A 17,628-nucleotide genomic window follows, 5' to 3' on the forward strand; every position below is an offset into this window, starting at 1 on the left:
ATGTGAAACAACAGCAATTATTAACAAAACATTAAAGTACTACAATGCAAAACAACAACGATTTACAACAAAATAGACAAAATAGTAAAACACAACATCAGAACCAATCCCTCATGAATATGTGATATGTTGCACATGTGTAAATAATTCTGTTCCGGATTATTTCTTAAGTGTCTTTTTTTGTGTGTTTGTGTATGCTGATTAGGGTTGTTATGGTTTATGTATTCCTCCTGAACCATTACAGTACAGGGGGTCACGGTTCGGTTTATACACTAAGACTATGAATAGTCAGTCCAGATGTGCTTATCACTGGAGTTAGAAATGGTTCTGTCATGTTGCCGCTGTCAGGCAGTATGGTGGCTCAGTGGTTAGCACTGTTGCCTCAGAGCAAGAAGGTCACTGGTTCGAGTCCCGGTTGGGTCAGTTGACATTTCTGTGTGGAGTTTGCATGTTCTCCCTGTGTTGGCGTGGGTTTCCTCTGGGTGCTCTGGTTTTCCCCACTGTCCAAAGACATGCGGTATAGGTTAATTGAATAAACTAAATTGGCCGAATAAGTGTATGTGTGAATGAGTGTGTATGGGTGTTTCCCAATACTGGGTTATGGCTGGAAGGGCATCTATTGCGTAATATATATAGATTGCGTGTTAAAGCTATAATTGTTTTATCTTGAATTAGCGTCTTAAAAATTTGGTACTTTTGCCATGAGAGACACTACAGAAGACGTAATGTAAGTATAATAGTAATGCATGTCCGTCAAACATGTTTACATAGAAAAACAATGGCAATATAATATTCTGTCTCATCTCATGCTCCCGAGGTACACACCATATCGTGGACTTCACGATATGCACTGTTACACCCTTAACGCTGATGCATATTGATGAGGAACTGGCTCTGTCCGTTCTGCAGCTGAATGAATTGTGGGTAAATTGCACACTTACATGTGGTCTCTATGCCTCTGAGTGGGTCGCTGCTGTCCTCTCCCACCACTGAGTAAACCTTTACTATGTACTCGGTCAGCGGAGTGAGACCTTCCAAAACCACAGTGGTCACCGTCCCGTCCACAAACATCTACAACAGAGGAATGCAACATAACCTGGAGTCAGCAAGAGCAGGACACCACTGTGTTTTCAGAGCAAAAAAATCCAGCTTTTCTAGGTCAAATTCAAGTTAGCCTCTCCAAATCACTTCCGGACTTCCAGGCTTCCTGAAGAAATCGAGCTTAAGCTCAACACAAAGGCATCAACCCTCACTTTGCCACTATTGGTAGTTCATTCTGATGGTGAATTACACCAGATGCAGATGAATTGTTAAGCGAAAGTGATTTACATGTCTATGCAAAGATGTGATAGACATCCTGCGGTGTGGTTCCTGTGAATGATGCAATTCGAACAAATGACGAAATTGTTCTATATATATATAGAAAATAAATAAATAAATAAATAAATAAATATGTATATATGTATACAGTTGAAAGCAGAAGTTGACATACACTCAAAAAATGGAACATAACCATTTAAAAAAATGTCTGATGGTAAATCATACTAAGCGTTTACTATTTTAGGTCCATTAGGATTACCTAAAGCATTTAAATTTGCTAAATGCCAGAATAATGAGAGTTTTTATTAATTTCTTGACAGTCAAAAGTTTACATACATTTCCTTGGTATTTTTTAGCTTTGCATTTAAACTGTACAACTTTGGTCAGATGTTTTGGATATCCTTCCACAAGCTTCTCACAAATCTTTGAAGGAATTTTGGCCCATTCCTCCTGACAGAATTGGTGTAACTGAGTCAGATTTGTAGGCTGTCAAGCTTTTTCAACTCTGCCCACAACTTTTCTATAGGATTGAGATCAGGGCTTTGTGATGGCCACTCCAAAATATTCACTCTGTTGTCCTTAAAGCACATTTTAACTAATTTGGCAGTGTGCTTAGGGTCATGGTCTGTTTGGAAGACCTATTTGTGGCCAAGTTTTAATTTCCTGACTGATGTCTTGAGATGTTGCTTCAGTATTTCTACATAATGTTCTTTCTTAATGATGCCATCTATGCTGTGAAGTGGACCAGTCCCTCCAGCAGCAAATCAGCCCCACAACATGATGCTGCCGCCCCCATACTTCACAGTTGGGATGGTGCTCCTAGGCTTATAAGCTTTCCCCTTTGTTCTCCAAATGTAACACTGGCCATTATGGCCAAACAGGTCAATCTTAGATCCATCAGAGCACTGAACATGTCTCCAAATATGAGTCTTTTTCCCAGTGTAATTTAGCCAATTGTAATCTGGCTTTGTTGTTGATTCTGGCTTGTTGATTTTCCCATGTTGTCACACAAGGAAGCAGTGTGTTTGAGCTTTTCCTTAAATACTATTCTACAGTTGTGCCTCCAATTAACTTAAATGTTTTCAATTAGCCAATCAGAAACTTCCAAAACCTCGACACCATCATCTGAGCTTTTTCAGAAGCAGAATAATCTTACTGTATGGAAACTTGACTTTTAAGAAAAGGTATAACAGTTTCTCAAAAATATCTCTCTCTCATTATTCTGATATTAAGCATAACAGAAACAAATGTAATAATCGTAACTAACCTAAAAGAGAAAAAATTTTGTCACATTAAATATGACTTATTTTTTTATACTGGTTTCAAACGTGTATATATATATATATATATATATATATATATATATATATATATATATATATACACACACACACACACACACACACACACACACACACACACACACACACACACACACACACACACATACATTTGGATTGTTTGAGTTTTAACCAAAACTGGGCAATTTTAATGTCAAAAGCTCCTTTAAAATATTTGCGGATACCTGTTGCTGTGGTTCTCCTCCAGCGGTGCTCACATACTCCACTCTGTACTTCTCCACAGGCCCGTCAGGAGCCACCCAAGTGGCACGGAAAGAGTAATGTGTGACCTCTGAGGTGGTCAGATCAGTGGGTGGCTCTGGTCCTCCTCCTGGGAAGGAGAATGACAGTAGTTAGGCTTCAACCTTTGACCCCTCACATACTCCAGAATGAACAGTTTTATGGTGTCTGTCATCATGGCTGTTTCTCACTACAACTAAATCACTATTTCTGTAAATAACTAGAATGTTTAAACCTTTTGTTTTAGTAGTATTATTATTATAGTTATTTTATAATTCACTTTTACACATTTGATAAAAAGGTTAAAATAAATAAGTGCATTTTTAGTACTTTTTAGATTTTTTCTTTTCATTAGCATAATATAATATAATATAATATATATAATATAATATAATATAATATAATATAATATAATATAATATAATATAATATAATAATATAATATAATATAATATAATATAATATAATATAACATAATATAATATAATATAATATAATATAATATAATATAATATAATATAATATAATATAATATAATATAATATAATATAATAATATAATATAATAAAAATTGAATAAAAAAAAATATATATATATAAATATAATAACATAATATAATACAAATATACTTCACATGAGGGCTAATAATTATGAATTCAGCTATATATATATATATATAAATTTGTAAAAATTATTTATTGTTACACATTTTACCCATTTCTCAAGGAATATAGACAATATATATTGTGCATTTAAACAGAACAGTTATTAAGTAGTACACTTAATAAACATATTCATTATTTCATATTAATATTCATTAAAAATGAGATTCATTTATAAGTGGTCATTTAAGATATTCAGAAACAGAATGATAATATATTTAACTTCAAAATATGATACTTCTGTTCACTCTCTATCTGATTATGACTTCTCAGAAAGAAAATAATCTCATGCTAATATTAAATGAATCCTATCCCTTGTTTTAGTAACACAGGAACAAAAATTTGTCAGGACTGTCTTTTTTCTTGCATTCTAATAAGGACCCATGAGATTAAAGTAAAACTAAGCGGCTTAAATTGTGTTATTACATGGTGAATAGTGTCTGAATTGCAGCCGTGTTATCTTAATGTGTTGATGAGTGCTGTCATCAGCTAATCCACAAGTGTTTGCCTTTCCTTTCTTTGCTCTTTTTCCTCTTTTAGAATGTGTTCAAGTGTATTTAAATGTTGTTGTTTTTATCAGTTTGTTAATTGTAACTGGAATAATTGACAAAGGCCTGTTGAATCATTAGAAAATAATGCACATAATAAGGTGGTGATGTGGTCATAATGTCAAGCAGAGTGATCGATATACCTCTGGTGTGCTTTTTTTTTCTAATAACTCAATAGAGCACAATCAATTATTCCACTTTTACTACTCATACCACCAACACAATCTCACAGCAATTCGTAACTTTTTCATTTAGTGGCTAATTCGTATGAATTCGTACGATCTAATTAGTACAATTTAGTATGATTTGCTCATCCCCCAATGACGGTTGGGGTTAGGGGTGGGGTCAAGGGCCCACGCCTCCTTTTTAAAATCGTACCATTTCGTACGACTGAACTCGTACGAATTCGTACGAATTAGCCACTAAACTGGCAAAACGTAAAATACTTACGTTTTCTCGTGAGATCAGGCTGGTTACCACACTTAATGACACTGTTCAGATGTTGTATTTCAGGCATTTGTCCTCAAACTACTTCTGTGTGTAGCACTAGTTTCTTAAACACCTCATCCAAACCCTTCTTGATGTATTTTAATGTGATTTTGCACTGATGTAACTGTGAAATAACTGAAATCATTCAGCGTAGTGATACAAAACTCCAATGCACTCTAAACCTGCCGGAACTACTTTAGCTGTGCATTTATCTAAAAACAACTGGGCACCTTAGAAGGTTCATCAGCCAATCAGAATCAACCGTTCAACAGCCTTGTAGTAGAACGTTTTCAAATTAAATAACATAACAGGCAACCCACTATTTCCATATTGTAGATACTACAGATGAATATAATAAGAAGCAACTCTCCTATTGGGTAAAGACGCATGAATATATCATGGCCCTGACCTGGACCTTTGACGCTGTTGCACAGGTTGTTTGTGAGGTCATCCACAATGTCCAGCAGGAAGGAGAAATCAGCCACGTTGTACATGTGAATGTCATCGGGATCGGAAGCAATGGTTCTCAACTCATTCTCATCTGCGTTCTTTACACCTGCAGATCACAGAACATGTTAAAGAGATGAACATTTCCTCGTTTACTCACCTGCAGTTGTTTTAAAACTCTTGAACACAAAGGAAGATATTCTGAAGAATGCAGCCATTGACATCCATAGTAGGAACAAAAAAATACTATGAAAGTCAATGGCTGCATTCTTCAGAATATCTTGCTTTGTGTTCAACGGAAGAAAGAAACTTGTTTGAACAAGTTTGAGGATGACTGAAATTTCGTTTCTGAGTGAACTGCCTCTTTAAAGGCCTAAACAGACAGTCTACAAACGCAAACTAGTTCTTACCAATGGCGTACAGTTCAATCCCTTGGTCCCGCAGGTTCTGTGAGTTCGCCACAATGTCGTCTTGGGACTTGCCATCAGTGACCAGGACGCCGATCTTTCTTGAGTTTGGACGCATGCCAACGTTAGGCTTGAAGTTATTCTGAAGGATGTAATTCAAAGCAAGGCCTGCGGAATAAGAGAATACTTGGTAATAAGACTCTAAATAAACAACACGGTTTAAGAAAGCCAAATTAAGACCAAACTTAATCCTATTAATGATGCACTAAGCAATATTTGAAAATCGCCTTCATAGTTTTGGAGCCTCAAAACATACTTGCAGCCAGTCAGCATGTCTAATAACTATAGCAGAGATATCAAAAAGTGTGGGGTCTTGTTAGATTACGTTCATTTGATTTGTTGCATTAATTATAGGGATACACTGATATTAATTTTTTTGACCGATACCCATATCCAATAACTCTTTGGATTTGGAGAATAAGAGAATTCTTGGTAATAAGAGTGTAAATAAGCAACACAGCTCAAAATTTGTCAAATTAATAGTTATTCCCTAAACACAATTGCAGCCAATTAGCAGTAAGAGTCGTGTCTAGTAACTATAGCAGAGATATCAAAAAGGGGCAGGGCCTTGTTAGATTATGAGCATATTTGTTTTAGTGCCTTGAAATATAAGGATACACTGATATGGGTTTTTTTGACCGATACCGATAACTTTAGATTTAGTAGACTAAGTTAATATTTCGTAATAGGAGTCTAAATAAACAGCAGAGCTAAAAGCAAATCAAATGAAAAACACACTTAATCATATTAAAGATTAAACTAAGCAATATTCGAAAATCGCTTTTGATCACTGTATTGGAGTCCCAAAACACTCTTGCAGCCAATCAGCGTTAAGGGGCGTGTCTAGCAACTATAGCAGAGATATCAAAAGGAATGGCGTCTTTTAAGATTACATTAGTTTATTGTAGTGCCTTTAAATAGAGGGATGCACCAATATGGATGTTTTGACCGATACCGATAACTCTTTAGATTTCGAGAATTAGAGAATATTTGGTAGTAAGGGTCTAAATAAACAACCCTAAACGCGATTCAAATAAAAACCAAAGTGAACCATATTAACGATACACTAAACATTATTTGAAAATCATTTTTGATCGCAGTTGTAATGCCCTAAAACATATTTGCAGGCAATCAGCATCAAGGGGTGTGTCTAGTAACTATAGCAGACATATATGCCTTTAAATATGAGGATACAACAATATGGGTTTTTTCACCGATACCGATAATCGACCGATAAATGGATAACTAGATTTGGATAATAAGAGCATAGTTAGTAAAAATAAACAACACTGCTAAAAGTTAGTCAAAAGAAAATTGACAAACTTAACCATATTAAGGATGCAATAAGCAATATTTGAAAATTGCTTTTGATTGCAGTGTTGGACCAAGTCTAAAAACACACTTAAAGCCAATCAGCACTAAGGAAATTTTTGACCGATACCGATAACTAGGACCGGACGGAATCTGCGGACATTTTTTGCTATTTCTGTGGTAAAAATCTGCCGATTTCTGCAGAATTATTTTGGGAGTATCATGACTAAAACCTTAATATATGAAATAAAAAATTATACCTTTTAAACTTTTATTTAATGTTTAAAATGCAAATTCTTTTAGATTCACTTTATTTGTTAAACAAAGCAAGTCTCTCATATAATATCTCAACTAAAAGACAGAAAAAATTACTTTACACACTATATTGTAAATAAATCATATGAACATTTTCATATTAGTCGATAATATTACTGTAATTAATTTAAAAACAGAATAAACTTAGATTTACTCAAGTAAATAAACAGATAATGATGGGCTAAAAATCTGCAGAATTCTGAGGAAAATCTGCGGAATTCTGCGCACGCAGATTTCGTGTGGGCCTACCGATAACTCTTTCGATTTGAAGACCTTTACATTAACAATAAATATAGATTTTTCAAATTTATTTGCACAATTGCAAATACAAAAGGCCAACACGTAAAGTGAACTTCAGAAAAGTTTGAACTGATTACTGAACTTTAACTTTTCTTTATACAACTTTCCTTTATATAAATGAAAAAATAAGTATGGCCCCTTTAAGTAAAATTTTGAAGACTTTAAAATGATCTCTATGATGAAAATGCTGCTAAAAACTTTTACTAATCAGACAGAACTGACAGAAGGCTAGAAAATCTGGTTCATGAGTCTTTTCGGTTTGAAGTGTAGCTGAACACTAGACTATTAGTGTTGGCAATTTAGGTTTACAGATCATCCAGCCTGATTTCACGAGAAAACGTGAGTATTCTACGTTTTGTCAGTTTAGTGGCTAATTTGTACGAATTCGTATAAGTTCAGTTGTACAAAATTGTACGATTTTAAAAAGGAGGCGTGGCACCTAACCCCACCCCCTAAACCCAACTGTCATTGGGTGATGAGCAAATCGTACTAAATTGTACGAATTAGATCGTACGAAATCATACGAATTAGCCACTAAGTCAAAAAGTTACGAATTGCTGTGAGATTGTGTTGGATCATCAGGCTTTTGTTCACCTCTGCATTGCATTCCAGATTTTAAAAACAGAGGGCCCTATTATACACCTGGCGCAAGCCATAACGCAATTGTTGTTTGTTAGTTTCAGATTGGCGCAAGAGTCGTTTTGACGTTTTGCAGCACGCTGTTTAAATAGCAATTGTATTTGCGCTCATATGTGCACCTATAGGGGTTCTGGTCTAAAACAGGAGGTGTCTGAGGTGCATTGCTATTTTGAGAAAATATAATAGATTTTTCAATAGACCAAAACAAAGCCAGTCTAAAGTTTAGCGCAGAGCGCGTTAGTTATGCGCCTCGCTTACACATTGCTTAATACAAATAGGATGTAGAGCAATACGCAAATATCTTTACAAATGAAAAAGAATAAAAATATTAAGGTTATATATAGGAAATAATAAGGATATAGGATATAAATATAAAGGATTAAAGTATTACAAAACATATTATTTTCTGGTCTACATAAATATAAAAATCTCGGGGGCTGTTTTAGTTTATTCATGACAATATGCTTTAGTATAATGTTATTATTACTAGCAGTATTATTTATTATATCCATATTTATATTTGTTTTATTAAAAACAAGCCTAGATTTGCCCACCTGTCAGGTTTTGGACCATATAGGCACAGCATGTGTTTTAGGATATAACTAAATTTTTTGAGTACACTTCGTTATTTTTGTTCATTTATTCGTTTGCTGGAAATTAGAACTGAATTTAGAAATAGTTTTGAAACAAATCTTTGCACTTAAACAAAATTAATTATCTATAGGCTAATTGATGTCTGTGCGTATAAGAAGTTTCCCTATTCACGAAAATGAAAGTGAAAGTAAAAGTAAAGAATGAGGAGGCTCATCTCTCATTCTCGTGCTGTAGATGCTCTGTTTAACTGTTTTATTGCTAGTGAAGTGTTCAGTTTTTCCACTTACAAAGTCCGTCATGTAAATAGCAAATGCGCTATGGCATGACCCAACTGGCTCTTAAAGGGAATAGGAGATAAAACTCTGATTGGTTTAATCTCAATACACACCTAAAACTCATTAAGAGAATAAGCTCAACCCTGTTAGACCATGCACCACGGCGCAAAGCGGATTTTTCCGTCCTTACATTAGCAAAAGTAAATTCTAACACACCCTTAATGCGTTTGCACCCTGCGCTTTGCGCTTTGCACTTTGCGCATGGATCTTCGAAATAGAGCCCAGAGAGTGCTGATAATAAAACGATTTAAATGTATTTTTCCTCTAATATGCGGAGTCTGAAGCAATATTAAGGTACCGGTGAGAGTGTTTCCTCCTTTGTAGGGTAGATTGGCCACTGCGTCCAGCAGCTGAGTCCTGGTTCTGTGAGCATTGAGATGCCATTCGGTCTTCGGGTCTCCGCTGTACTGTGCCAGACCTAAAAACCCCCAAACATATAGCATCAGATGTAGTGAAGATTTTAATGCTCAGATTTTATACTACAAATCTAATTATTTACATATTGATTTGTCAATCTTTAGTGTGAATAACTAAAAATTCTGAAATTAGGATACATTTACTTGACGTTCTGAATGACATTAGATATTAAGTCTTGTTTACTACAGAATTGTGTCATATTTCGTTGCTCCATGGTACAGCAGTAAAGTTCCTTGATTATTACGCCTGATTGAGAGTATAGTTCCTATCCTCTCATAGGTACAGAAGAGTCAAGCTTTAAATAGGAAAATGATCAAAACTCTTTTTTGACATTTTTTGACTGAGATGCTAATGGTCTAATCCAATTCAATGATTTATGCTAAGCTAAGCTAAAAGTGATCCAGCCAGACAGGCTAAATGGATACAAAAAACGTTTAAACTGTACACCAGGGGTCACCAAACTTGTTCCTGGAGGGCCGGTGTCCTGCAGATTTTAGCTCCAACTCTAATCAAACACACCTGAACAAGCTAATCAAGCTCTTACTAGGTATACCTGAAACACCCAGGCAGGAGTGTTGAGGCAAGTTGGAGCTAAACCCTGCAGGGACACCGGCCCTCCAGGACCAAGATTGGTGACCCTGCTGTACACTAACCATACAATAATTAGAATATCAATAGTAATGCTTCTCAATTATGCCTAACTATAAGCAACCAACCCTAAAAATACTCATTAGTTAATTAGTAATTAGTACAGAGTATTTAATTAATATTATTCAGTACTTCCTGTAGCAATAACATCAGTTTAAAGTAAAAACATAACCCAAATGTGATCTTCAAACTCAAGAGTAGCATCTAAGTAATGGAAATCTTAAGTAAACATCTCTCTTTGTTGCCTGCTAACTTGCAATGAGACCTGTTTAGTTGTTTTTTCTCTTTCACGGATCGATCTTCTCAGTAAGGTGCTTCTCTTACCAATCTGGACACGATCGGGGCCGATGTCGAAGACTCCCACCATGCGAGCAATGAAATTGCGTATGGTCTTGAAGTTCAGGCGACCAATGCTCCAAGATCCATCAACAAGCAGGACGATATCCGCCTGGGCCGTGGTTTTACACTGGGCATCTGTATGATCAGAAAACAGTCAGTCAGGCCGTTCATTAGCATACGCTCACTATTAATGTTAACAACAAACTATTATTAAAGGTACAGTTCAGCCAAAACATTTACTCTGTCAGAGTTTCATTCTTCTGTTGAACACAAAATATGTTGGAAAATCCACCCACTGACTTCCACAGTATTTTTGGGTTTACTATGGTTGTCAATGGCTGCTTTTCTCAAACATTCTTCAGAATATCTTGTTTTGTGTTCAACAGATGATCCTAAAACTTTCCATCAAATAGAAGTTTCCAATTTTTGAGTGAACTATCCCTTTAAGCAGCCGACAAAATCAAAGTGGACATCGATTTGCAATAGAAAATGATGCACACTCGAGCTCAGACACACAAAACAAGCAGGACAAACCAGTTTATTGGGCATTTACAGACAGATACATTTTACATTGCATGTTGGATGGCATCATTTCAAACTATAAAGCCTTTGTTTGTGAGTGAAGTCTTGGTTTGGATCCCATCTTGTGCTCTCTCCAGATACCTGAATGAAGCGAAAAAAGTGGGAAAGTGCCGCCCCGTCTGGATCTGCTCAAAGAAAACATGTTGCATAATTGTCTGATTTATAGATCATTCCCCCGAGCAACAAAAAATAGAAAAACATGGATGGATAAACACTCGGCTAATCTTTTCAAAAGCTGCGGTTATTATGTTTATGAAATGTGTTATCTAGACATGTCTGTGTGGGAATTTCTTAGGCGTAATAAAACAAATTGTCTGAGGCTTTAAAGAGATTTATCACCAGAGCAGGTGTTGTGGAATTATAAGCCCTTGTACCCTAAAAACTACAGCCAGGAACATACTTGAAGCACATAAACACAGTTGCAAAATGCTTGGTCAATGCACTGTGCGCACACACTTTTTTCAGGAAATGCATTTATTTTACAACTCCCCTAGAGGTCAGTGGAGTTTTTACCATTTTAAAATCTATTCAGCCAATCTTCAGGTCTGGCGGGAGCACGTTAGCTTAGCTTAGCATAAATCATTAAATCAGATTAGACCATTAGCATCTCACTCCAAAAAGAACAATTTGATTCCTAAACTCTCATAATTACAGAAGAGTCAAGCTTTAAATAAGAAAGTGATCAGTGAAAGTTTTGAGCGAGATGCTAATGGTCTAATCTGATTTAATGATCTATGCTAAGCTAAAAATGCTTTTTCCAGATCCGTAGAGTGGCTTAATGGATTAAAAATGTTTAACTGTTCAAGCCTCTGGAAGTTGTAAAATCAGCCTAATTCCCAAAAAGTGGTATTTTATGACCTAAGATATTGGCTGTTCAATAGTAATTGATAAATAATACCTTATTGGCTATAAATAAGTGGCAAATTAGGAGTTAAAAGTGAGCTGAAAGTCTTAGTTAATGGTTCGTTAATAGAGAGAATTGTACCTTAAAATAAAGCGTGACCTACAGCTGATTAATCTACAAGATAATAACATTGCATCTTTAGCATTCAGCAGACAGAATTGTCTTTAGAGCGTTTGGTAAGATAGTCATTATTGTTTTTCAAGAAATGTGAAACAATGATTTATTATTTTAGGCATTCTTGATAGAAAGTTCGTAAGACCATCATCAACGTTTAATTTAAAATGATATGAGATGCTAATGGTCTAATCTGAGTCAATGATCTATGCTAAGCTAAGCTAAAAATGCTCTTTCCAGATCCAGAGATCAGCTGAATGGATTTAAAAATGGTAAAACCCAATTGTTCAAACATATGAGAGTTGTAAAATGAGTATTTCCCAAAAGGTTGAGTTTTAATACTTGCTAGTTAGTTTTGGTTGTTCATTAGAATTTGATAATTATTAATCACTTAATGACTATTAATACGTGGAGAATTAAAAGTGAGCTAAAAGCCTTAGTTAATAGTTCGTTAATAGAGAGAATTGTACTTCAAAATAAAGTGACCTCCAGCTGATTAATCTACAAGATAATAACGTTACATCTTTAGCATTCAGCAGACAGAATTGTCTTTAGAACGTTTGGTAAGATAGTCGTTACTGTTTTTGAAGAAATGTGGAACAATGATTTATTATTTTAGGCATTCTTGATAGAAAGTTCGTAAGACCATCATCAATGTTTCATTTAAAATGATATGAGATGCTAATGGTCTAATCTGAGTCAATAATCTATGCTAAGCTAAGCAAAAATGCTCTTTCCAGATCCGGAGATCGTCTGGATGGATTCAAAAATGGTAAAACCCAATTATTCAAACCTATTAGAGTTGTAAAATGAGTCTATTTCCCAAAAGGTTGAGTTTTATTACTTGCCTGTTAGTATTAGTTGTTCATTAGTAATTGATAATTATTAATCCCTTAATGACTATTAATAAGTGGCGAATTAGAAGTTAAAAGTGAGCTAAAAGCCTTAGTTAATAGTTTGTTAATTGTGAGAATTGTACCTTAAAATAAAACGTGACCTCTAGCAGATTACAGTTTTTCTCAGTCGCTTTGGTGCGTTTCTCACAACACCAGTGCATTTCTGCACAACAGTTAATGCAGTTCTCAAAACAATTAGTACAAACTGCAAAACCTAGCTGATAACCTGCAAAAGCACATCACATGCTAAAAATGGATAGTTCATTCCTCAAAAGCAAGTATTCATGTCAATCAATGAGTCAGTATCATCAAAATGAAAAGTGCTGACACCATTGTTTATGAACAAGATAGCCAAATGGCTTTGCCATGTTTTCATTATGAGTTTACTCTGTACATTTTTTCAATGCAAAAAAGTGCATTAAAAAAAAGCGCGACCTCTAGCAGATTAATATAGAGGATAATAACATTACATCTTTAGCATTCAGAACACAGAGTTGTCTTTAGAACGTTTGGTAAAATAGTCGTTTTTGTTTTGAAGAAATTTTAAACTGATTTATTATTTTAAGCATTCCTGACAAAAAGTTTGTAAGACCATCATTAATGTTTTTAATTTAAAATGATTTTGTAATAGGGCGGCATGGTGGCTCAGCGGTTAGTATTGTCACCTCACAGCAAGAAGGTCTAGTTCGAGTGCCAGCTGGGCCAGTTGGCACTTGGAGTTTGCATGTTCTCCCCATGTAAGCGTGGGTTCCCTCCGGGTGCTCCAGTTTCCCCCACAGTCCAAACACATGCGGTACAGGTGAATTGAATAAGCAAAATTAATTGAAGCAAACTTCTTGCTGTGAGGCGACAGTGCTAACCACTGAGCCACCGTGACACCCTATTAGAAAATGAAAAGATAAAAATCTCACATTTAATTCACAGTTATTTTAATCCAGTGTGTTCCTTGGTAGAGCAACTGACTCCCATGCGGAAGATCGCCGGTTCGATACCAGCTCGGAGCGGGTTGGGTGGTGTAGGACCGGCGGGGTTACATTGGTGCCGTGACCCGGGTGGGAGTGATGTTTAGGGGGGTGAGTATAAAGGAGGCCAACTAGTGTGTGCTTTGCAGGTAAACCTCACTCCTCTGACCTCTAAAGGTGCTCTAGCGACAGACTGAATGAACCGCCATATATTTTGGCATATGTTTTATGCAGCGGGTGGCCTTCCAGTACTGGGAAACTGCATGCAAACTTCTTGAGAAAAACTAGAATTTTAATTGTTTCTACACTCAAAAAATGATTTCTTTGTTGCTTGTTCTACCCAATTCTGGAGAGTTTTCGGGGGAAACAAATGTTTTATGTTTAATCTCAAAATAGTCATGATAACTTAATAAATTTGGGACAACATGAATAAATTGTGTGGACTCCTGCATTTTCTTACAGTGTCAGGGGGGTTGTTTTTTTCATTAAGACTAATTATATAACACCAGTTCAAATCAAAATTAATTGTTTTTTACTTATTCTAATATAAGATGTACTGTGACTGAAAGACATGGTAGTTTCACTGTTTTTCAGTGTGTAGTCCAAAGAGCCAGAATTATCATTGTTGTTCGTTTTGTTAAAACGACCTGAGAATATCTGCCTTTAGCTCTCCTGCTGGTGTGGGTCACCACCGGTTCTGTCTTCAATTAGCAGCAACATTCCAGGCCAGGGTCAGCCGACCATGTGCAAAGCTTTCATTCTGTATGTCACGTTTTTTTCCCCCTAACCAAGTTGTAAAGCATCTGTAATTGTAAGCAGATAATCTTTCTGGCTCTTGAAATTCAAGAGTCCTTCCACGCGAAGCAGGCAGAGACATGGCTACCATGTGGTGCGGTCACCCTGTCTGCTCTTTCACAACACAATTAGCTCTGCTGAAAGGTATTTGCCATTACTCAAAGCAGCAGACTGCACACTACTTTTCCCATTCAGAACGGGCCGACGATCTTTAAAACGTCATGCTTTGCTGGAGCCCGTTTGATTAGCTAAATGAAAAGCAGACATGTTTGATTTATTTGCAGATGAGTGATGTATGCTAATCGCTTTTGGAAGTCAAGTTACATGCAGCAAGCTCAATGATCAACTGAGATCGAGGGTGCGTTTCCGAAGTTCATTCATTCATTCATTCATTTTCTTGTCGGCTTAGTCCCTTTATTAATCCGGGGTTGCCACAGCGGAATGAACTGCTTACTTATCCAGCAACTTTTTACGCAGTGGATGCCCATCCAGCCGCAACCCATCCCTGGGAAAGCTATCTAAGTTCCATTGTTACAAATATAGTTCAGGGATATGGCGTTTCCCGAATACAGCATTCCAACGAACACTCGCAAGCTGCATCGCAAACTTGCGCATTTGCTACTATAACTCAAGAGCTGTAGTTAGAAGCAGAGTTCCCGGCAGTGTTCTATTCCCAGGTATCCCCCTATGCCCTATTCATTTAGAATGTTCCAATGTCCCATAAATGATTTTAAAAAAAACCTAAAGCATTTCAAGAGTTCACACTTAGCTGATGATTTATAAAAGCTTGTTTGCCATGCTGTCCCGGGAGAGAGCCCCGAGCTCAAGGGCTCCTCGAGCCCGGGGCTTCCTCCCGTTGGCAGAGCGAGAGGGGAGCCAGAGCTCAGTGGATCTCAGAACTCCCCTGCTGCGGTAGCTAAGGGAACACGAGGGATTAGACAAAGCTTGATTGTTATGTATGTTGAATGTCTTTGGATGGTGGGAGGAAACCGGAGAACCCGGGGAAAACCCACGCGGACACGGGGAGAACATACAAACTCCTCACAGAAACACCCACCGGTCCTGTGGAACCAGGGCTGGCGGTGTTCTTGCTGTGGGGCTCACAGTGATAACCACTGGGCCGCCGTGCCGCCCAATCAGAGGTAAAGGAGGAAAAGGGGAGGAGGCGGGTTTCTTCCAAACGAAGATAAAGTGAACTGAAAACTGTGGCTATTTATAGTAGCTTAGGGCTCATATGATTGGAAGATAGTGATTAGCAAATGCGAGACCGGCCGTGATAAATCATAAGCACGTGATCCTCTCGGAATTAGTTTATGAATTAACTTCACAAAGTAGTTTCCTTTCAAAGTTAGTTTTTAAAGTTCAGTTTTAGAACTAATCATTGCACTCCCTTCGTAGTGCACTTTGAAGTGATTCATTCATTCATTTTCCTACGAAGTCCCTTATTCTCAATAATATTTGTAAGTGAAATAGAGGCCTTAAATGTGCCATTTACACGTTTCAATTAATATGGAAAGCAAATGCATTTTTTAATCAAAACTAATATTGGATTTAAAAAATGTATATGCATGACAATATAATACAATATAAATTCTACAACAAAATAAAAAAATATTTTCTTTAAAGACTTTCTGGTCCCACTTTATATTAAGTGGCCTTAACTAATATGTACTTACATAGGAACTAATAGTTTGTTACAATGTACTTATTGTGCATATACATGTATTTACTGTGTACTTATGCTTGATTAAATACATGCATGTAATTACATCTGTAATTAACTTTTGTAACTACATTTGTAAATACACTGTTGACCATCCCTTACACCTTAACCTACCCTTAAACCAACCCATACCACCAAACCTATCCATAACCCAACCTCTATCCCAACTCAAAAGCACCACAAGTGTTCTCAAATACAGTATAAACACAGTAAGTACATTGTATTTATTTTTTAAAGTAAGTACATAGTAGTTAGGGACACTTAATATAAAGTGGGACCGACTTTCTTAACTCCGTTTAGAGCATCATTGTAGACATTTTACATTATAACTATACGGTTCAAATGATGCATCTCCAACAGAGCAACTACACTTTTGGGAAACACTTGTCACAACATTATTCATTTCCCGAAAGATGAAACGCTGATTGGTTGGTTTGGGAGTGTTAAGTTTCAGGTTTAGAATTGTCCATTATAGTCTTACTTATAAAGTCTTACCTGAAGGTGTATAAGGGAGGTTTTCAGAAGCTGCGTCAGAGAGGGTGGTCTTCTCCTCTCCAGCCAATGGCATACTCTCTCCTCCATCAAACATACCAAACACATTCACCGTATACTTAGTGCCGGCCCTGTAAGAAAATCCAGAAAGCACGGTTAACAATCTCCTCTGTCAACCTGAGGAGGCTTATACATCAGCTGAAGGGCAAAACGAGGCTGCTGACTGACAAGTTATTTTATCTTGATTTAAGCATGGCCTTTGACACCACTTCTCATGCTCTCCTTCTTAAGGCTAATTTATACTTCTGCATCGAGTGCACGCGGTAGATCTGGCGTAGCCTTTGCTTACCCTTTAACATACTCTGACACGGACCCTGATGTTGCAACATCAGGAGAACAAGCACTGACAGAGGTGCACAACTCAGTAGGATCCCATAAGAAAAAATGTGCACAAACTACGATGGAAACACATTTAGGGAATAAATTCCAAATATCCACATCCAAATTTGATTTTAACAGATATTCATTAATTTCCTTTATTAATCTGGGGTCATCACAGTGGAATGAACCGCCAACTTATCCAGCATATGTTTTACGCAGCGGATGCCCTTCCAGCTGGAACCCATCACTGGGAAACATCCATACACTCTCATTCACACTCATACACTATGGACAATTTAGCTTACCCAATTCACCTATACCACTTGTTTTTGGACTTGTGCGGGAAACCAGAGCACCCGGAGGAAACC

At 36.6% G+C, this 17,628-nt stretch overlaps 1 protein-coding gene across 15 annotated transcripts in view; it reads right to left on the reverse strand.

Moving 5' to 3' along the window:
• Positions 1 to 17,628, reverse strand: part of col12a1a (collagen, type XII, alpha 1a) — a 188,018-nt gene that overhangs the window by 110,341 nt on the left and 60,049 nt on the right. For 9 of the 15 annotated variants that reach the window (XM_087291078.1, XM_087291077.1, XM_087291080.1 and 6 more), the window contains 7 exons: positions 16,883 to 17,010; positions 10,397 to 10,546; positions 9,306 to 9,425; positions 5,457 to 5,621; positions 5,009 to 5,155; positions 2,846 to 2,991; positions 942 to 1,071 (listed from right to left, as the gene is read on the reverse strand). In XM_087291078.1, coding sequence (XP_087147204.1) covers positions 942 to 1,071; positions 2,846 to 2,991; positions 5,009 to 5,155; positions 5,457 to 5,621; positions 9,306 to 9,425; positions 10,397 to 10,546; positions 16,883 to 17,010 — 986 coding nt within the window. The remainder of the gene's footprint in view (positions 1 to 941; positions 1,072 to 2,845; positions 2,992 to 5,008; positions 5,156 to 5,456; positions 5,622 to 9,305; positions 9,426 to 10,396; positions 10,547 to 16,882; positions 17,011 to 17,628) is intronic. The other 6 variants (XM_087291086.1, XM_087291085.1, XM_087291087.1 and 3 more) reach the window with 1 other exon arrangement.

This window comes from Danio rerio, chromosome 17, assembly GCF_052040795.2.
Source record: "Danio rerio strain M-AB ecotype USA chromosome 17, GRCz13ab, whole genome shotgun sequence".
Lineage (NCBI taxonomy): Eukaryota > Metazoa > Chordata > Actinopteri > Cypriniformes > Danionidae > Danio > Danio rerio.